Source organism: Andrena cerasifolii, chromosome 5 (genome assembly GCF_050908995.1).
Source record: "Andrena cerasifolii isolate SP2316 chromosome 5, iyAndCera1_principal, whole genome shotgun sequence".
In the NCBI taxonomy this organism is placed as follows: Eukaryota; Metazoa; Arthropoda; class Insecta; order Hymenoptera; family Andrenidae; genus Andrena; species Andrena cerasifolii.
This window is the reverse complement of record NC_135122.1, coordinates 9,974,854-9,995,361: the sequence shown is the minus strand read 5'-3', so window position 1 is coordinate 9,995,361 and position 20,508 is coordinate 9,974,854. Positions and strand designations below refer to the sequence as shown.

The 20,508-nt window shown below is 38.6% G+C and overlaps 4 protein-coding genes across 16 annotated transcripts; 1 reads left to right on the top strand and 3 right to left on the bottom strand.

Moving 5' to 3' along the window:
• Positions 1 to 24: 24 nt before the first annotated feature.
• Positions 25 to 3,842, bottom strand: LOC143368811 (mesoderm induction early response protein 1). 8 transcript variants are annotated; one of them, XM_076811903.1, is made up of 6 exons: positions 3,424 to 3,842; positions 3,263 to 3,327; positions 2,960 to 3,095; positions 1,617 to 2,711; positions 1,386 to 1,513; positions 25 to 1,261 (listed from the first exon to the last, which is right to left on the bottom strand). In XM_076811903.1, the coding sequence occupies exons 2-6, from the start codon at positions 3,304 to 3,306 to the stop codon at positions 646 to 648; spliced, it is 2,019 nt and encodes a 672-aa protein (XP_076668018.1). In that variant the 5' UTR covers positions 3,307 to 3,327; positions 3,424 to 3,842; the 3' UTR covers positions 25 to 645. The 8 variants fall into 8 exon arrangements, with proteins under 8 accessions (XP_076668018.1, XP_076668019.1, XP_076668020.1 ...); XM_076811904.1 differs by having other exon boundaries at positions 2,960 to 3,090; XM_076811905.1 differs by having other exon boundaries at positions 3,189 to 3,327; positions 3,424 to 3,841.
• A 1,132-nt stretch (positions 3,843 to 4,974) lies between these two features.
• LOC143368816 (death-associated inhibitor of apoptosis 1) lies at positions 4,975 to 13,590 on the bottom strand. Of its 5 annotated transcripts, XR_013085293.1 has the most exons (4): positions 11,618 to 12,516; positions 8,808 to 9,705; positions 5,717 to 8,726; positions 4,975 to 5,606 (listed from the first exon to the last, which is right to left on the bottom strand). XR_013085293.1 is itself a non-coding variant. In XM_076811916.1 (3 exons), exons 2-3 carry the CDS (start codon positions 9,645 to 9,647, stop codon positions 8,343 to 8,345), a joined length of 1,224 nt encoding a protein of 407 aa, XP_076668031.1. In that variant the 5' UTR covers positions 9,648 to 9,705; positions 13,529 to 13,590; the 3' UTR covers positions 4,975 to 8,342. The 5 variants fall into 5 exon arrangements, 4 of the variants coding, with proteins under 4 accessions (XP_076668031.1, XP_076668033.1, XP_076668029.1 ...); XM_076811916.1 differs by lacking the exon at positions 11,618 to 12,516 and adding an exon at positions 13,529 to 13,590 and having other exon boundaries at positions 4,975 to 8,726; XM_076811918.1 differs by having other exon boundaries at positions 4,975 to 8,726; positions 8,808 to 9,683; positions 11,595 to 12,517.
• Positions 13,591 to 13,675: 85 nt separating this feature from the next.
• Diap2 (Death-associated inhibitor of apoptosis 2) lies at positions 13,676 to 17,024 on the bottom strand. Its single transcript, XM_076811910.1, has 8 exons — positions 16,312 to 17,024; positions 16,114 to 16,231; positions 15,843 to 16,037; positions 15,565 to 15,743; positions 15,347 to 15,490; positions 15,061 to 15,266; positions 14,752 to 14,984; positions 13,676 to 14,686 (listed from the first exon to the last, which is right to left on the bottom strand). Exons 1-8 carry the CDS (start codon positions 16,792 to 16,794, stop codon positions 14,496 to 14,498), a joined length of 1,749 nt encoding a protein of 582 aa, XP_076668025.1. The 5' UTR covers positions 16,795 to 17,024; the 3' UTR covers positions 13,676 to 14,495.
• Positions 17,025 to 17,191: 167 nt separating this feature from the next.
• On the top strand, positions 17,192 to 20,234 carry Acat1 (Acetyl-CoA acetyltransferase 1). 2 transcript variants are annotated; one of them, XM_076811911.1, is made up of 10 exons: positions 17,192 to 17,339; positions 17,437 to 17,503; positions 17,681 to 17,827; positions 17,903 to 18,017; positions 18,090 to 18,283; positions 18,374 to 18,664; positions 18,735 to 18,923; positions 18,998 to 19,155; positions 19,220 to 19,336; positions 19,729 to 20,234. In XM_076811911.1, the coding sequence occupies exons 2-10, from the start codon at positions 17,477 to 17,479 to the stop codon at positions 19,994 to 19,996; spliced, it is 1,506 nt and encodes a 501-aa protein (XP_076668026.1). In that variant the 5' UTR covers positions 17,192 to 17,339; positions 17,437 to 17,476; the 3' UTR covers positions 19,997 to 20,234. The 2 variants fall into 2 exon arrangements, with proteins under 2 accessions (XP_076668026.1, XP_076668027.1); XM_076811912.1 differs by lacking the exons at positions 17,192 to 17,339; positions 19,729 to 20,234 and having other exon boundaries at positions 17,346 to 17,503; positions 19,220 to 19,679.
• Positions 20,235 to 20,508: the final 274 nt, after the last annotated feature.

The following is a 20,508-nucleotide window of genomic DNA, read 5'->3' as shown; positions in this document are numbered from 1 at the left end:
AAAATCGAATAAAGAAACAAGAGGTCAGCGAATGTCATTTAATTGAATCGTTTAGAATGATTATCGAAACCTTATTTTGTCAGATTTATCAAACATCATTTTTGTACACTTAGTACCAGCAATGAGACGCGTGCTAGGACAACATTACAATTATCTCTTATAAATTCGCGCCCGGCGCTACAATTCTGTGATTGTAATTTATCGTGTCTTCACTTTGATAACACTTACATATGTATTATAGATTTCAAAACGCGAATCATTTTGAATAATTTAAACTCATTTTCCTGTGTAAGGTTCGTCTACGGTAACAATAGAATAGTCATCGGAAAGTGGAGAGTGGAAAGCAGAAAATGGAAAAAGCTATAGTAATTCGCGTCCACATGCCTTACCATTCAATTGTTTCGTTTTCTTTTCGGTTAACGCACTTTAATACCTCTCTTTTCGTTTCGCGAGGGACCATGTCGTTTCGCTTTCGCTGTTACGCGTTCGATAGTTATATTTATGATACAGTATAAAAATATAATTCGTGATATTAACTAATGTTATATGTTACGAGGATAGGGATGGTGCGAGTGCCGAAGTAAACGCGTCGCGTAAAGACATTCGACGCCTTTCAGGCTCAGAACTCGAAGGCTGCGTTCGACGCTAAGGGGGCAAATGAGGTAAAATGTTCTCTGGTGAAGGAGAGTCGTGCGAATCGTTACTTCTCGACGTCACTCGTGGATGATAAAAATTATTAGAGGCGATAGAAGTGACTATAGAACTAGTTGTGACTGTACTTGTGGCTCCAACGGCCGTGACCAATGGAACGGTGCTGGGCGTTGTATTGATGGTGATCGTGGTTACGATAGAGGAGGTAGAGTGGCTTCGACATGCTATAGTCGACCACGTGTGTGGATTGGCGCAGCTGGAGTCGGACGATGGACAGTCCGAGTGACGAGTCAATGGGGTGCAATATACAGGAGTCGACAATGTAGTTGAAACAGCAGTCGAAGGTGATACAGTAACGGCGCCCGATGTCAATGGTGGTGGAGGTGGGGGCGGAAGTGGCGGCGGTGCTGGCGTTGGTCCATTCTGATCCGCTAAAGAATCCACTGGACCATCCCATTGCTCCACGGATTTTGGCTCGTCGTTATTCGTAGTGCTAGTAGTTGATCTTTGTCGCTTGGCGTCACCGTACAATAAACAATGAACATTCGGTGAGCTGCTGCGATCGCGAACACCCTCTTGCTCCTCCAGAAATCGGTCCATATAGTCCCTGCTTACGATTCAATGGTCTTGTCATACTTCAAGTTTTCAATCACAATACGAGAAACGTAATAATTCATCTATAAATACGATATCCACCTAAAATGGTTCTACCTACAGATAGAGAAAATACTCACGTGATGCCAGGATGCAAGGCATACTTCTTCTTTTCTAAACGAGCCTTGTACGTAAATATATCGTGGCGTTCTGTTTTCTTCCACAAATAATAAAATTGCACTAGTTCCCCGACAGATCGTGTTCTGACCTGTAGCAACAATAACAATAATGACGATACTGTTAACACGAAATACAGTTAGCTTTTATTGTATGTACGAGGTATCCTGAGCTAGCGTATAAGGTGCCCGTACCTTGTTCTTTTGTATGAGGTGAAAATCTTTCCCATAACTTCGTAACCCAGACTCAAAATTGTGACACTCTTCCTCCGACCACAGACTAACAGCGTCCGTTGGTGGTACAACGTTCATTCTACGTCTTCTTAATGCCTCTTCCAGGTTGTAGCCACATTGTAACAATAGATATAAAGCTTGCTCGTCATCTCTGATGTGAGACCCTGTGGGAAGAGAACCACCTTTTACGGCAGGTAACTGTGCTCGTTCTAGAAACTCTTCGGTTTCTTCTTCGGGTATATGACTGGGATCCCATAACATTTTGTCCTCGTTTTCGTAAGGTAAAGCATCGTCGTAACGGCAAAGGCCTTCCGGTATAGCCGCTTGGTAATCACTGCCAACCATGATTGTCTTTTTCCATTCGTCTTCGTCTGGACTGTAATCACAGTCGTCTTCTTCCTCTTCGCTCTGTGGTCGCGAAACACTTCGCAATAATCTTGATGTGCCACTACCTATGCTACCACTCACTATTCCATCTTCACCTCCGTCTACCGTACTACCCCCGGCGCTACTTTCTACTCCAGTAACAGTGTTCTCGTCCGTTGTACAGCTACCAAGTCCGGGTATACCGCCGCATTTAGCGGTGCCAGTACTCCCCAATGTTGCTGGTGTCCTCACATTTTCATTGTTGCCACAACCGCCAATCATGGAACATTCTTCGCCTTCGCCTTCACCTTCGCCTTCGACTTCACCTTCGTCATCGTCGTCTTCATCGTCGTGAATTCTGTGCCGTCTACTATTGTCCCCAGTACCTACGCTACTGGCGTTGCTTCCTTTCATTGCTGATCCCGACACCAACGACTTTGAATCTTTCCCCTTTACCAACATTTCTGTGTAAAATTGTTTGAGATCTGGCTCGTTACTGGGCGCATCCGCTTCGTCGTCGTCGTCGTCGTCATCCGCGTCATTGTCACCCTTATCCGAATACTGCCCTTCCACTTCTGGATCGCCGCTTCCAGATGGAATCAATAATCGATCGGAACTGTTGGAATTCTCTGTGGACGGATCCCCGTATCCGTACATGGCAAGTAGATCTTTTAGTGGCATATCACCTTCCTGAAAGAACACAACAACACAAATGATCATCATGCCAGGTATAACAAATAGACTAAACATACGAATCTCACTACGAGAACGCACTTTGAGTCCAAAGTGTTGTAGAAACTTATCATAATTGTAATTATTTATGGGCTTGATTTTTTCATTTCACAGGCTTGATCCTAGAATAGTTGGGATCAGAATCTTGTTACAAAGTGAACATCGTACACATTAGATATTTAGCTCGGACACCGGCAGAGTTATACCTTTTGTAAGTTGGACAACTCGTTGTGAGAATCTTCACTACCTTCTAAAGCTTCTTCTTCGTCTAACGTCCGTTCATCATCAAAATCATTTACCATCATTTCTGTAGCCGGACCCATATCATAATCTCGATCTGCCCTATAAAATATCCAATGCTGAAGCATATATTTGTACTTTTAAGCGATATGTAATACGATTAATATGGTCCGATATCTGCTTCTGTATACTAACATTTTTATATCTTTCGCAGTAACCAAAGTAGAAACATATCAAGTAGGTACTAGAATTACATATCTAGTACATACATCGAGAAACTCGCATCATTGGAACGTCGCAGAAGATTGTCCATGAACTCCCTGCATTGTAGGTTCTGTTACATTTAATTGATTTCATTCAACATCTTCATCATGCAATCATTATAATGTAATCAGAGGATATCATGAGCACTATGAGACGCGTATCTAACCTTAAATTTTTATGACAGTGGTGGGTTTACGGTCACTGTAATAACTCATATTTCAATGAACACTATACTACAAATTCAGTGTCTCTCCAAGTCTTTAGTTATTGCCACTCTATACAGTACTAAATTTCACTTCACCTCACTAGAAATCTTTGATTTCAATGTCATATAGTGTCACAAAGAGGGGTCAATTTTTCAGCATCAGAGTTTTGTGACAGATCCCGCATCTTTTTAAGGCACAAATTTAACCGATGAGAAGACTGTTTTATCCATATCAACGGAGGCAGCACAGAATTATCAGAACCTTTACAGAAACAAATTCAAACGCGCACAATGCATTATTTATATTCGTCGAATATATCATTACGCTCCTATAGCATTGCGAGAAGCGGGAAATTCATGGAATTTGCTGTGACAACCAATCCCAAACCTTCAAAACTACATAGAAGGCATTCCACCATTGGCTCAGACACGTTTTCCTAAATATATTCTTTTTAGACCACCGTTGAGAATCTACCTTTAAGTATTTCGAATTTTAGTTCCCTACAAGTTGACAAGCATTGACAAGGAATTAAGAACATTGCTAAACATCTGTACTTTCGAATCCAACTGAGAAAGAATATGAATTAGTGAGACTAATAAATTATAAAAAATATTGATACAACAGTCGATGCTTTAGTATCTATAAAGTATCCATAAGTATTTATAAATCATTGAATAATATACAAATTTGTTAAGGACAGCCACATTCGTTGTAGCTGTGTACAAAAACGGTTTATAAATAAAATTAATTTTAATAAAAATAACCACAAATACTATGTAAATAGGAAAGTAGTCGAAGGTGCATGCTTTAAAATTCAACTACAAAAGTAGATTAATTATTTGTAGAAAATCCTTAATTTGTTGATAAACGTGAGTATTCACGTTCACTCTTTAGACTGGCGCACTGGGCGTGTTTTAACGCCCATTTTAGTTCATACATTTCACCGCGCCGCTAGCATTTGCGTGTTCATAAATTAAACAAATTTTAAAAAGCTTTTTAGAACAATAAATAAACAATTTTGTTGATAAAATCTGTTGCACATTGCACAGAAATAAATAAACCAATTGCATACTGACTACTTTATTGGTAACTTGAAGTATCGCTCAAAATGATTGAGTTATCAATTATCTAAAAATAACTTATGTACATTTTAATATTGCAGATAAATATCGTTGTTCAATAAGTTACGAGAAATTTTACTCCATTAATCAAATTTTGGAACGCCAATCCAAGGGTTCAGAGTTTCCCTTTAACTCTGGAGAGTCTGAAGAGTTAAAGGGACAGTTGAAAGTCCGGTTCAACGTCGAGTTTTGTTGTTTCTTTTTACATAAAAGAAACTGGAATGCCAAGGGCGCAAAACTGCATGGAAAGCTACCATGTATGTTCACTTACCGTCATTTTGCTCACGCTGAACTGAATATTGCATCACGATAACACCCACATGTTAATTCTATCAGACTTCATTACAAGGGTCGTTATAAAAGATTTCAAGCTTGATACAAATTTCGAAATACAGATTACAACATTTATTGTAATAATTTCAAAGGACTACTTAAGCATAGTGACAAAGAAGACATACTACTTATTACGTATAATTATTACATAGATTATGCTTCGAATATTTGTACAACTTTTAAATGATGAACATACACCTGTATATACAATATATAAACATACACATGAACATATTCTCTAAATTCTGTTTCAGGAAAAAACCTACCATATAATATACAGAACCTACTGTATGTGTATTGACAATGCATTTAAAATATGTAGGAAATAGCGGGAAATAAAGACTAATAATGATGCGTGGATGATTTCAAATATAGTATAATATTACGCGGGGATCGGGGCCTCCATACGAAACGAACAGGAACAGCGGAAAATGGAGGGTTGGCGTTGGCGCAGGTGATTAATGGGCTGGCCAGCCCAGGCCCAGAACTATTACCGAAGATTCGCGAGTTCGAATTCCGATGTTGTAGCGTAACATATTGTAATACAATACGTGCGAGCAGTCACACGAGCCTACGTCATCAAAATTTTTAACTTCCACATCCGTCGACCAAATGGGCTTGGACGGCGGTGTTGCATTTTACGTATTCCTACGGATCTGGCCACAGACTTGATATTTAAATATTTCTATCTGAAATTGAAAAACATCCCATTTTATGGGACTTTGCATTCTCAATACAGTATAGACGAAAATCGGCGACTTCTGTAAGTATAATCCATCCCGTTCCTACGGATACCTACCGTCTACTCACGTCTACTGATGAGAGAAACTTTTCTCAGTTACGGGTGACAAAGCCAACGCTCGTGTGACTACAACCGCAACCACACCTCGGTCACAAATCATGTCCACTGCTTCAACGGTTGTGTAGCCGCGGTCTTAGCGCCGCACGATATCCCTGGCGATGTCGTCGAACGGTAGTGGAAGAACTCCAAACGCCTCACGAACCCTGGCTTGGACAGCATCGATTTAGAAAATCGTTGTGATGGTGGGACGTACGGGAGAAATGTCGAGGGCGAATGTTGTCGTCCTCAGGACGGCACAGCATGGAATCGGAGCCTTGATAGTACTCATTAAGGGGAGCCGGAAAGTAGGGGGAGAGTCGTTGACGCTGCCTAGCCGAAACTGCGAAAATCGAGAGTTGAAATCCCTCGAGTATCCGTTGAGTACCTTCTTTTTCCGCAGCTCCGATAATTACATAAAATTTATTAATTCTAAATGACTAATGATTTTCATGGAACAAACAAGAATATAATAGACTTAAGTGATGTTTCTTTACATTTTGAAATTGCCAGAAAAATTCCAGCATTATTTATTAATTGATTGATTATGAATGCCTACTATTTCTTTTATCTATTAAAATGAATAACTTTTCCCTGTTTTTAATCATACTTATACACAATGTACACATCTGTTTATAATATCACGAAATTTTAGTAGTCAGCGCTGCCAAATGGGGTTCTCCCATTCCAGTCTGCGTCGTCAAAGAAGGTCACAAGGAGACATCCTCAGCAGGGGGTCGGCGTATCAAGTAAATATTGTTACATGTTCGAAGCCTTAGATAATGACAAAATTATATATAGATTACTGGCAAAATATCCCGCGCTTCGCTTCGGCCCTAAGAGATATTAAGGAATCCGAGAAAATATATTTTACCAGTTTTCACCCCTGGGACGAAATTTCCAAAAATCCTTCCTTAGTGGGCGCCTACGTCATGAAAACAATGTACCTTCCAAATCTCACGTTCCTAGATTAAACGGTTTGAGCTGGGCGTTGATGAGTCAGTAAGTCAGTTAGAATTTGTTTTATATATATATATATAGATAGATTAGTTGCTAACTATACAAGGCGAGAAAATAGTATGTATAATCCATTAGCAACTAATCTATGTATCATTTTGTCAGTATCTAAGGTTTCGAAAAGTACGAATCTTCACTTGGTATGCCGACCCCGTACCGAGGATGTTTCCTTGTCAGATGCTACGCACGACGTGCGTACCATTGAAGCACGTCGCCACTATTCCCCGCGAATATTGTCTTATCCATCTTTTGTTTAACGTCCGAGGACGTAAGTAGATATGCTGTGTGGCCAAGGAACGGATGGATGGGAAAGCAGACGCGTGAGGGACCCCCACCAGAGATGGGCAAAAAAATTATTTGAAATAAAAATTTCGTACACAAATTTTTATTTCAAATAATTTTTTGCCCGTCTCTGGCTCCCCACCGCTGGACAGCGCTGATACAAGTGCTAGAAGTCTCCATTGAGTGGAATACATAAACATTGTAACACCCTAGATTAGTTAAGTCGTATAATTATATATAGATAGTTTGCAATTTAGATACTGACAATTACCTCTGCATAAATACCCTTAGACATTCTACTACACAGAAACCGCATATTTCGTGTAACAAGACGCATAAATACAATAAGGTAATGTCACAATTCATAATATTTGACAAAACTAGAGTAACAAAGTGGACGTTAATTACATTAGCACTGCGATAAAATTATAAAATGAACCATTTCTTCATTAGATTTCTATAACTTATAGTTGTAAATCGTTACTCGTTTTTCGTCATTATATAATACTAATGACTAGACTTCATGTTTTGTTGCTATTTGTACTATGGGTCAAGCACATCTTCTCTGTTGCCATTCTGATCAAGGGGTACATATGGTCTCATTCGCGAGCGCGAAAAAATAATGCTTTTTAGAAACTTTTTTGAGGAAAAGTATAAGTTCTATCAAACCAGCCTTTTGGTATCTTGTTATAGGGTGTACCCTAAACTCCTAAAATGAACACTGTTTTTCGCAGTTGCGAATGAGACTACCCCCTTAATCCAGTGATAGGGACAACACAAATTTACGAATGTGCAAATAGCAACATTCAGTTGCAGGTACAGCTTATTAAGTTTCAGATGAAATTAATCTGAACACCTTATCAAAGACCAGTAACTATGAGCAAGTATCTCACGACTTCCCTACTCATGATATGTTATGCATTTGTAATGATACTTAAATATATTTATATCATTTATTGTAATACTGATCACTCGTGGACAAATTTTAGAACACGAAGGACGCTCCTTGACGTGATTAGTTATGAAATATATTTAGCGTGTTATTGGCAGCGTTATAATAAACCGTTTCTCATCCTTCATGTATCTGGAATTTAAGCATCATATAAAGCCTTGAAAAATTATAAAATTCTTACAGCTTGTACCCGCAGACTGGTATACTACATGAGTCATGTCATTTAGTGCAGTTCGCGATTAATTATCGCTACCAGTCGTGGATGATCGAGTATAAAATACTATAACAGAAATCATATGCAGAATGTAATCATTGCCTATCACAAGCAGTGGAATACTATGAGAAGAAGGCCCGCACGGTCATAGTAACAGGTTCTCTGCATACAGCACAAGTTGTCATGCCTGGGGCACACTTAACACACGCAACTATATGTCCACATGGTAGAAATACTACTCCTAACTCTCCGTTATAACAAATTTTACACATCCTTGCATCGTCTATGGGCTTATTCAATTGTGTCCCTGTATTTGTTACATCTTCCGTCCTCCCTTTTATGGATGCTGCGTTACTTCCAATCGCGTTCTCTAACCCACTATTGTTAGACCTTTTACTTTCAGAACTTGGACCAGGGTTACATTCCGCTTCTTCCTTCCCTTCCGTTTCCATCGCAACAGGTTCAACTTTTTTAATGAAACTAGGTAAATTCATTTGCATTGTTTCCTGAAACAAATGGGGTGTATATGAGCATATACTTTCATTCACTTTGTACAGATAACAAACAACTTCAGCTCTGCTATTTACTTCTTTAGACGGCGGCGATATGTGCTGACCCGTTATTTTATTAACATAATCTTGACCCTTAACCATTAGTAGATAGTAGCATTTAGAGAACCATTTCGCGTGCTGTTCCCAAGGATCATCCTCTGGTTCCCAATCTTTTAAACCCCCTCCACAATGATAGCATAACGTCTGATCACCTTTTCCAGTATAATAAAAGCCTGCGTCAGCTAACTGTTGTTTCGTTTGTGGCATAAACTTTGGCCATGTTTCGAATGTACGTAGCCTGGCGTCATAACTGGCATACTCAGAATGTACTGATCCTTTGGGCCTTCCCAGTCCTAAACAGCTCAATTTTGCTGTGCTCGGTAATTGTAATTCTGTGGTGAAATTATGATTGTCAGGACCAGAAGTGGGCCGATACTCGACGCCGTAAGGTCCACATACATCCCAGCTTCTCGGCCTGGGCGGTAGAACGGTACTAGGATCAACCCCTATTGGCACATTACCGCAATGTATTTTGCGAATAAATCTACACCTGGCTGACCAACGTTGATGGTCAACCATAGGGTTATCGCCTTCTACCCATTGACATATCTCTACGTGACATTCAAAACATCTCACTTTGTCATCTTCACCAGTGTAATAGAATCCAGCCGCTGCAAGTTTTTCAGGTTCGATATACCGTACGGGCCAATTTTCAAAGCTCTGTAGTCTAGCTGCTTCGAAGCGATAGTCGATATTATCCACTTCGTCGCTCAATACGTGAGGTGATATAGGCGGTGGTGGTACCAAATGTGGATTTGCTGAAGGCTTAAAACTTTGATCGCTTCCCAGCTCTCTGTGTTTAATGATACCAGTCATCTTGTTTCAATAATGTTGATGCGGTATATTGGAAAGGTGGTCTTGATTATTTTTAAACCTACGAAAAATATTGGAATTTTTACATTGTACGAGGGTGATTATTGTGGTTAATTTTACCGAAATATCATGGGCAATAATTGTAATTATGCCTTTCGCTAATTTATCTAGCGTGATGGAATTACGCGACATATGGAATGTGAGTGTATAAAAAAGTGTAATGTCGAGAGACGTTCGATCGTGCTGCACATTTATGGAAAATCCTACGTATCATGTTTTCATGGTATAAGAGATAAAGAGAGAGAGAAAGGGGAAGAGAGGGAGAGAGAGAGCGCTCTAAGTGAGTGGGACTCGCTAGGCTGGTCGCGGTGCCGTTATGATTCGTGAATGACGGAGTATCATGAACTTTTCACACAACTACGTTACGTCGAAATAACGCCCTACATACCACACACAAACAAGCAGAGTAGTCAGGAATGTTCCTGCCATACAAGATTGTCAGTGGAAGGAGAACCAACCTTGGCGTCGATTGGTTTGAAGCCAAAACCTAGCTTGACGTCGATTGGTTTGACGTCACAGCGTCATCACGCGCATGCTCCAGCGTGTTCCCCCTCCACTGACAATTTGTGTGGCAGGAACATTCCTGGCGCCCTGCAAACTGCAAACAAGACTTCCGAGAACAGACTCGATCTCTCTCTTGGTTCCCAGAGTTACACGCGCGCACACAGCCGCAGCTGTAGTACACACTTATACTGATCACCGCCCTGTGCAACGTTGCCGCTTCTATGGCCCGTATTTTAACTTCTCTTGTTGTACTACACCGCTGCGCGCTCATGGAAATGAAATGTATCGACAAGGGCGTAGCAACAACTTTTTTCTCTTTACATAAACCAATTTAACGCACTTTTCAAACTCATCAAACAAATATGCGTATCCTATAAGTAGATTGTTTCACTTTACGAATCCCATAAAAAAGAAATTAAAATTCATGTATACTCTAGTATAACGAACTTTCCATCAAATTTGAGGCTTAAATAGCAGAATCATTTTCGACATCATTCGAGGCTTCTTCATTATTTTTAATGTATTAACAATGTTTTAATACAATCGAGGAAGCTCAATTTATACAGGGCACTAAACCGGTTTGCTACGTCTCTGTGCTGGAAATTCACAGCGGATTCCTATCTTCCCCTTTCCGGAGTACATACTTTTCTAAGCGCTTGTTCGTGTGAATCGAAGATACATAGGAATTAATCGTACCGACAAATCCTGGAATTATCAAGATACAGCACGATAAGAATGTTATCAATTCGTTGAACTTGTAGGCGAAACTTTTTCCGACAAAAAAATACAATTTGCGTGTATTTCTACGTACGTCTTACGATAACATTCTGACTGGATTACAATGTGCAATATTTGTTTTTCTAAGGAATGCTGGCCGTTGAGAATTTCATGATTCGATATGTTTATTCGTGACGAAGTATTGATTACTTCCCAAGCAAACGATATCAGTATATTCCCTTTAGGAAAGAGGCATCTTTGCCGCACACATTCAAATTCAATCGGAAAATGATATATTCGGTTTTTCTCTGAACTTTCACATCTGTGTCGTCAATTACATCTGGCAACAGCGTAATCAGGAGTAAGAAAGAGATAGAGAACAACGGAAGTTGGTATGCAAGAGAGATAGACAAGCAGCAACAGAAACTGAACAATTCTTTGTATGTACGACGAAGAAAGGAAAAGGTTTATATTGAAAACGATTTGTTATCTTTAAAACTCTCCGTTTATGTGCCTTTCTTATATCACAGAGGGCTGACTAAAAGCTAGTCTCTACACAGTTTGAAGATCTTTAAACTCCCACAGAACTGAATCACTCCATAATGAAATCTTGTACTTGGGCGTCTACGACTTTTTCTAATTAGGATACTTTGTACGTACAGTTAATAGATCATATTACAGGCGTAACATACCGATATCAGAACACTCGCGATGCCTCCGTATACACTTCGTTCTTGCTTTGTCCCTGGCGATTATTTCTTCCGTGTGACGTTCCTGTCGCGCTCCCCCTTGGTTCTTCCACGCTAGTGCGCGGTCGCCTCGCCAGAGGTCTCCTAATTCCTACTATTTTCTCACAAGTTTTCGCTCAATGATTCAGTCCAATATAGTATAACATGCAAGCTCCACAGACCTCTGACCTCTGATCATCCCAAGCGCCTGCGGCAAGGATTGTTTATATTATCCCCACTGATGATACGCAGAGATAGAGCCCCGGAGATAAACGTGATAAGAAAACAAAAACGTCGTTGCTTTGCTCCCTCCCCTTACCCTTTCCCGTTGATCACAGTAAATTCACTTGTGCACAAGAGAGAGAAGGAGAGAGTAATTATTTTAAGTAGAGAGTTCTCCTTTCAGTTGTGGCGTAATCTTCTGATATTCGCAACGAATAAACTGTATTTTTATATTATTTTTATTGTCAAGAATGGTTGTTCATTAGTTTAATCGAATATTGAAATAATTGGAAAAAATCAAGTACCCTGGTTGCCTTTCACTGATTGACTGAAGCAACCGATCCCCATATACCCACGACGCGACGGCCACACAGGTTCGCGACGTAGATTTCCAATACCGCCGCTAGAGGTCTTCAACTGCTACTGCGCCTCGTAAGTGCTGCTCTCAGCTCTCGACCTCTCATTCAAATTCCCGAGTCAAGACCTCTCAACCAACAAGCCATTCCCAGAGTATAGAGACGATAGAGACCGTCGTCTGCATTCCACTGCATTCCATTCTCTACAGTAGCCCCTATTAACGAGCCTCGCACACGGGCCCGAGACGAAACGACACCTTCCTTTGGTCCTCTATCACCCGTTCTAACATAGCAATCCCCAATCCCTCACCTCTGCGGTAAACGAAGTTGGCTTCAAAGTTCAGTGGACTGTAGGCGGAGGAAGATCTGAACTTTATGTCCAGGACTGAGAATCGAGCAGCAGAATTATACCACAGGCACAATTTAAAATTTAGAGGAATGAAATTACATTCTCACGAAGAAAAGTATATTCATTGAGCTCGAGAGAAGATACAAGTATTTTCAAAGCATTTCAGCATGTATCTCCGTTGTTGCATGGCCAGCGATAGCATTCCTGCGCATTCCTCTGTAAGCCCCCACTTCACTCGACCAAACTAAAGCGTAGTAGTAGCGGAGAAGCGACGGAAAAGGTCGTGTAAAAGGCCGCGACCGTTCTACTGCGCTCTCTCTCTTTCTCCCTCCCCATTTACAGATCACGTGGAGCTCAACACGTACGTCTCTTAGAATACTTTATCATTTTAACATGTTTTATCGAAAATATTGATGTCAAAATCAATACGTCTGCTCTCGAGACAGTACCTACGCTCTAATTACATGCGCGAATCTACAAGTTTACTTTCGCGGCAATTTTCTATCATTCTTGTTATTCGGTTTTCTATCGAAAATAATATTTTTATGACAAAGGAGCTCTAATAATTCATCTGTGTTACTCGATCTCGTTTATCTCTGGACTATTTCCGTAAGCGTAATCAATTCCAAGAATGGATCCTGACTGTCGCTTGCCAAGTCATGCAGTGTTTTAACAATGAGTCAGTTATGAGAATAAAAATGTCATTGTTTTGCATAGTAAGAATTAAGAATGTATGCAATGACGTCAGCGACGTTGCGATTACGTTACGCTCATTAAAAGTAAAAATATACTTCCAAATTAATACTTATTCGTAATAATGATGGATCGATACCATACAGATATGAAATGAAAATTGGGTGCATCTTCAAAGATGCAATAGGTGGTACTTATTATGGAATTATTATAAATGCAGCCATGTAGCATACAACATGTTGGACTGGTACTCACCTTCAGCAAATACAGACTTAACAGCACTGAATCAACTGACAGGATATTATAGTCTATAGGTTGACACATAGTCTGATTATCTTTTAAGATATCTTGCATTAAAAGTATAAGTTTTCAGTATTGCGATAACATGTGTACATCACAAAGTATAGAAGATATATTATCAATGGATGATGTTTATTGTTCCATTGGAAAAGCAATGGGTAATGCCATTCCTTTTACAGATTATAGTTGCAGGTATTTTTTTAATATATTACGAAACATTCATGACGCTTGATAATATTTGGTAAATTGCAAATCAACTTATAAATTTGGTATCATAGAATTAGTGTATTCACTATAGTTAATACATAACGTTATTAACAATAAACTAACGTTATTACAATAACACAGCTCTGTACAGTTAACTGACTTTGTTAAATACATAAATAAACAACGAACATTTCAATTCAGTAATACGAAAATAAATATTTTTGTAGGTAAAAATCAAATATGGATATTCCTAACTTATACATTTATGCTCTATTAATTCATTTTTACCTGAGAAGAAAAGAGAATCTTGTGTTTAACGTATTTCTATGTAAAATATAAACATCTATATAATGCAATTATAAAGTTATATAAAAACATTACTGTTACATCGATAGGATACTTAGCCAAAGATGTGTTTCCACGCGTGCACCAATCACGGTATTCTGTTGAAGCACGTTGACGCAATCTAAGTTTTCTTTTACCGGAAGTTAGATTGTTGATAGATATACCAAGTAGTTATTTTATCTTTCTTTTGTGATATGTCTTTTATCAAAGAAGAAAAATTGTCGAAACAACGGTATTCATTATTCTAACAGAATGTACAAAAAAGTATATCTTTACACATGTTATACATTTTTACAGTTCGCGAACAACTAATTCTATATAAATAAACTTAATTAGAAGTTAATCAATACCTTGGACGTTACGATTTGGTTTACGATAAAAATGTACGAACAGTAGCTCGAATTTTTTGTCGACATATTGGACAGTAAAGAAGAGATGGAGCACAGTGAACGCAAGTTGCTAAATGTCCACATGGTAAAAATACAGTAGCTACTTCTCGATCCATGCAAATTTTACATAAACGACCTTCCTTTAGTCTTCTATTTTCTTCTTCCAAAGATGCTAAAAAAGTACAAGGATTACTAGCTGTAAATGTTATTGCTATAAATGTGTTTGTCATTGCTTACCTGTCTCCTTCGATTTCAAATTTATCTTTCTCTCGAAATTATGACCTTCCTTATCAGGTGCATCAGATTCATTCTCTTTATTCGAACTTATCCCATTTTTATCTTCCTCTATTTCTTGATCAGCGGTATTACCCTTATCATCGTTGCATTGTCCTGTATCATTATCTGCCTGCTCTTGCATCATACCATTTAATACAGCACACAACTCATCTCTGTAAATCAGACAGTAAAATCTATTAGCATTTGTTACGCTACTTATTACTTCCTTCCACTTTCAAGTTTAATTTCATCATTAACCGCTTAACGTACAGCGACGTGACATATTCGTCCACGCGTAACCGTGAACCGTGCGTTAAGTGGTAGACAGACCTAGTAGAATCATCTTCCATCACTTGCTCACGAAGAATATCTTCTATAAGTTGATTTGAATCTGAATACGGAATCCCAGTTTCTTCCAGTCGCTTTTTTAATGCTCGTTTTACTCTTTCCACTTGCAAGCCAATTTCTAGAGCATACTGAAAAGTAATATAATTTACAATAATAGTGCGATATCAAGAAAATGTTTTAAAAATCCTGGATAATTATAAAGAACTACTTTCGCCGGTGAACTATCTAGTAGTCTCATCACTGTTGCATCTGTAATTTCTTGAGTGTGCGGCAAGACTGCAGACACAGTTGTAGTAGTAGGCAGCGGTTCAGCTGAGTCTGTACCTTCATCTTCTGGTACACCTTCAAAAATCTATACAAATACAGAGCACAATTTAAAGATTTCACAAGTTTTGAAATAAGTACATACAATCTTATAATATTTACCGATGGATCTAAAGGTCGTCTATTGTCGATGCATTGTTTTATAAATTCTTGACCCCTTACAAGATTTACGAATTCGCATTTGGGAAACCATCTCCCATGTTCGGTCCATGCATCATCGGTTGTTTCCCAATTTCGCAAACCGCCGTCGCAATGGAAACATCTAACATGATCTCCCAATCCTATCATGATTTTAAAGTTTCATCACTTCTGGTGTTTCAAAATTTCTATGCCAGAGTGGAAATATTAAAATAAACGCTGGTATAGAATAGAGTCCTCACCGGTGTAATAAAATCCTGCTCCAGCTAACATTTCAGGAGTTTGCTTAAGATTTTCTGGCCAGCCGCAGAAAGTGTGTAATCTTCCTTCGTACGTCGCATAATTTGGCTTTTTAGGAGCCGTGTGTGCTTGTACTCCTAACTCTGTGAGGCTCGACGTGCCAGATGTTAACTTTATATTGTATAAATACAATTCGTCTATTAAACAAAATGTTAGAATAAAACGATTGCTTCGGGTGAAGAAATACCACTGTTTACAGAGAAACATATATACCATCGTCAATTTGGTGTATGTAGAAATAACAGTCAGGAAACTCTATGGTATGTTGCTTATCTGGATCGTCGCCAGGTTCCCACTGTCTTAGGATACCTTTACAATACACACACTGCACCTATAAATTACGAAAATCAAATGTAAATTTGCGTGTCAGACAAACGTCTTGTGAACTTTCTACTATTATAGATTCATTACCGCGTCATCGTGTTGAAGGTAGTAGAAGCCAGCTTTGGCCAGTCTTTCAGGCGATACGATAGAAGAGACTGGCCAATTAGCAAAGGTTTGTAATCTTTGCGCTAAGGTCATATATTTATTCCGAGGATGCTGCCCTTGGCAGGCAGGAGACACAGACTGATGTTCGAAGGTGTTATTTTCTTGCCACATTTCTGTGGACGACGATGCTAATCCGGAATTATTAGCGGACACTGGTACCAATGGAACGTTACAAGTGCTACAGGGATTTTGGACAAAAGGACAATCGGGTGCAGCTTGCCGATGACGAGCCATAGCTTGATCACCATAATTCCAATCCGAAATTTTTATTCCACAAAGAAAACATTGCACCTCCAGAGCATGTCCACTGTAATAAAAGCCTGCTTTTGCTATTCGTGTTGCGTCCACTGCGGCATTTGCTGGCCACTCGGTAAAAGTTCGTAATCTATTTTCTTCCACATTCATTTCGAAATTCTAATTACGATTGTTATTCAAGTATGCTGATAAAGGAGACGTTCGAATGACTTTTAGCAAACTGTTGCACTTATTCGATTTATCGTATATGTCATGTTCTTTTTTGATTTTGCGCTCGACTGTTTATCTTGTTAGTACAACACAAACTGATTCGATGCGAAACTTATCATTCCCTAAGATAATACTCCCCATCGCTATTCGTTCGTCTCTCGTTGTCGATGAAAATAAAACTAAAAATTATACAAATCTGCACGGCTGTAATACGCGTGCGTGATTTCAGGAACGTCTTCACCAGGGCGCTTATATCTTGTTTAAAATTTCGAAAGTATTTCTCTTATTTCATAACAAGTAAACTAGTAGACTAGATTGAGGTTGTTATAACAAGGAAAGTCGTACGATTTTGTATAAGGAATGCTGTATGAAAGTTATGCCAAGTACTTACTGTACTTTATCAAGTTCAGCAAAGTGCAAGAAAACTGTGGATCCTAATTCAGTTGCAACGGCCAGCAACGACTTTGAGCCCATTTGAGATTCCGGTGAGTTGCATTTAATTATTAATAATATTTCGAGGGAGCCGCAAGTATTATTATAATATTGTTCCATTGCAATTCACTGTGTAAATTGTACTTGCAGCACACTAGTCGCAACAGGTGTCATTGAATCCTTTTTCACAATGTTGATATTAAAGAATATGAGAAAAGTAAGTACATACCTATAATCCGATACACGATTATTTATAAAAATTTTTTGTTCTAATTTTGATAAAGTAGTTTTCATTAAGTACAAATTCTGCTGTATATTGGATAAAATTCTATTGCATGTAACTTCGTTTATATATGTGAAGATTTATTTTGTTAAAGACTTTTTTTTTGCCTAGATTCATCTGATCAAACTACGATCATATAGTTCTAAGGTAAAATTAAACGATGTCGTTATAGTTAGTGCAGCTAGAACACCTATGGGATCGTTTCTTGGAGGAATATCAAGCATACCTGCACCACAACTTGGAGCTGTGGCCATACAAGTAAATATCAATCCATTATTTACCAAGTTAATAATTTACAGGTGTAATACAAATACTTGTGTATAATTTTATTAGGCAGCAATTGAACGTGCTAGAGTTTCTAAGGATGATGTTAAAGAAGTATTTATGGGAAATGTTTGTCAAGCTTTTCTGGGTCAGGCGCCGGCCAGGCAGGCTACATTATTTTCAGGTATTATCTCTATAGTAATATTCATTTTATTGGACATTCGAAACATCTGTAACACAAACATTTTTAAAACAGGTCTTCCCAAATCAACGATATGCACAACGGTTAATAAGGTTTGCGCAAGTGGTATGAAGAGCATTATGCTTGCTTCTCAGTCATTACAATGTGGACATCAAGAAGTTGTTCTTGCCGGTGGTATGGAGTCCATGTCTAACGTACCATTTTATCTTAAACGAGGGGAGACTAGATATGGCGGTATGAAATTGGAGGTCAGATGAAGATTTTAAATTGCATTTCAACATGTGTTTCAATTTCTCACTCTAATTATTAATAATTGTTCACTCATTATTATTTAATAGGATGGGATTGTGTTTGATGGTTTAACCGACGTTTACAACAAATTTCATATGGGCAATTGTGCAGAAAATACTGCAAAAAAATTGAAGATTACTCGCGACGAACAAGATGAATATGCTATCAACAGCTATAAAAGGAGCGCAGCAGCATACACGAATAAAGCATTCCAAGATGAACTTGTTCCAGTCAATGTGCCACAGAAGAAAGGAAAACCAGATATTGTATTTAACGAGGACGAAGAATACAAGAGAGTGGATTTTACTAAATTTTCCAAATTAAATACAGTTTTTCAGGTATGATGCTAACTCTGTTCGAAGTTATCGATTTCAATTTCGTACAATGATTTATATTTACTCATTATAGAAAGAACACGGCACGGTAACCGCTGGAAATGCATCAACTTTAAATGACGGAGCTGCTGCGTTAGTTTTAACTACTACAAGTGTTGCTGAGAAAATGAACCTGAAGCCTGTAGCACGAATTATTGCATTTCAAGATGCTGCAACCGATCCAATCGATTTTCCAATTGCACCGTCTTTTGGAATTTCGAAAGTAAGTATTTTGCTAAGTAATGATTGCGCATTATTTCGTATACTTTTATTGTGGAAGCATGCATGAATTTTCAGTTACTGGAAGGTGCTGGGGTCAATAAGAACGACATAGCCCTTTGGGAAATTAACGAGGCTTTTAGTACAGTTGTGGTCGCAAATCAAAAACTGCTCGATCTCGATCCTAATAAAATAAATGTTCACGGTGGTGCTGTCTCTCTTGGGCATCCTATTGGGTGAGCGTTCAACTACTTAATCATAAATAGCATATATACAAGTTACAAATACTTGAAATTTCAGTATGTCGGGAGCCCGGATTGTAGTACATTTAGTACATGCTCTAAAGGTTGGGGAAAAGGGCGTTGCATCGATTTGTAACGGAGGCGGTGGTGCCTCTTCGATAATGATTGAAAAATTGTAAGTTTGGTATCAGTGGTAGATTTTACACATACATACTACTATAAATTATATTTCGTACAGAAATGTAAACATTTTGAGATGAATTTTAAAGCAAGATAACAACCAGTGTACGTGTCTGAATTATGACATATTCACTTTTAAATTGGTATAATATCTTTGTTATCTCTTACTGCGGCTGATATTAGCTACCAAGTAATATTTTTATACAATCGCAACTTCTTTTCCGTCTTTATTATACAAGCATACAAGTATATGTAGCGTTATAGCTTATTACATTTATAGAAATTATTTTTTTACAGCATATTGTTATGGTAAATAAATAATATTGTTATAAAAAAGATTACAAGAACTTCCTCTGGGATATAAATGTACTCTCTTTCGTTCTATAGGTGTCATCCGATATCTTCTCCGCCAACGTTAACATTATACACAAAACATCCGTGTCCGCTTTGTGACATTTTAAAAGACGATTTGCGATCAAGTTTCTCGGGTCGTTATCAACTGCAAGAAGTTGATATTACAGCAGCAGGGAATGAAAGACTTTTTAAGCTATACAAATACGAAATTCCAGTTCTGTTTTTGGAGGGTCAGTTTCTTTGTAAGCATCGACTAGACTCGGAACTCTTAGAGAGGAGATTGAAAGAAATAACTTTGTAAATTAAAGACGATAATTACTAGGAACAAGTACTTAAAAAATGATCTCGCGCGATAGATTTATGGTAAGTTCATTCACAAATGTAGCATACACATCGAAAACCATGTACATACGTATACTGATAATTCTCGTATCTCAAAGCATTGCGTTGGTCATTACTTGATAAGAAGAGAGATGAAATGTTTGTAAATCGATGGAATATGTTATTGAGAAATATAAATCTAGCAGCTAGCAGAAGAAGTGGGGGTGAGGATTAAAGCGAGGTAGTGCCGTCGCTCGGTAAATCTTGTGGTTCGCGTGTCCGCTTTCGCCCATACTTGTTCTCGCTCGAAGTCGCCTACTCTTTTTCACCCTCTCTCTATTCTTTGCTTCTTTCCTCTTGCTTCCCTTTCTCTCCGCCATTGGGTCTGCGTATACTACTCTCCTTCGAATGTGTAAGCAAGCGAGCGAGCCAGCGGGCTGGCGGGTATGGTTGGTATAGGCAGGCCAGGCAGCCAGGCAGGCAGGCAGGCAA

Excerpts from the sequence above, each read along its gene's own strand:
- LOC143368811 (XM_076811903.1), bottom strand. The coding sequence starts at position 3,306 with ATGGACAATCTTCTGCGACGTTCCAATGATGCGAGTTTCTCGAT. Across the intron at positions 3,096-3,262 it reads AATGATGCGAGTTTCTCGAT|GGCAGATCGAGATTATGATA; the intron begins GTATGTACTAGA and ends GATATTTTATAG. Across the intron at positions 2,712-2,959 it reads AGTTGTCCAACTTACAAAAG|GAAGGTGATATGCCACTAAA; the intron begins GTATAACTCTGC and ends GTGTTCTTTCAG.
- Diap2 (XM_076811910.1), bottom strand. The coding sequence starts at position 16,794 with ATGAATGTGGAAGAAAATAGATTACGAACTTTTACCGAGTGGCCAGCA. Across the intron at positions 16,038-16,113 it reads CATACACCAAATTGACGATG|ACGAATTGTATTTATACAAT; the intron begins GTATATATGTTT and ends TTTGTTTAATAG. Across the intron at positions 14,985-15,060 it reads GACGAATATGTCACGTCGCT|ATTTTACTGTCTGATTTACA; the intron begins GTACGTTAAGCG and ends AAATGCTAATAG.
- LOC143368816 (XM_076811916.1), bottom strand. The coding sequence starts at position 9,647 with ATGACTGGTATCATTAAACACAGAGAGCTGGGAAGCGATCAAAGTTTT. Across the intron at positions 8,727-8,807 it reads TATCGCCGCCGTCTAAAGAA|GAAACAATGCAAATGAATTT; the intron begins GTAAATAGCAGA and ends CATTTGTTTCAG.
- Acat1 (XM_076811911.1), top strand. The coding sequence starts at position 17,477 with ATGTTGATATTAAAGAATATGAGAAAA. Across the intron at positions 17,828-17,902 it reads TTGGAGCTGTGGCCATACAA|GCAGCAATTGAACGTGCTAG; the intron begins GTAAATATCAAT and ends TAATTTTATTAG. Across the intron at positions 19,156-19,219 it reads TCTCTTGGGCATCCTATTGG|TATGTCGGGAGCCCGGATTG; the intron begins GTGAGCGTTCAA and ends TTGAAATTTCAG.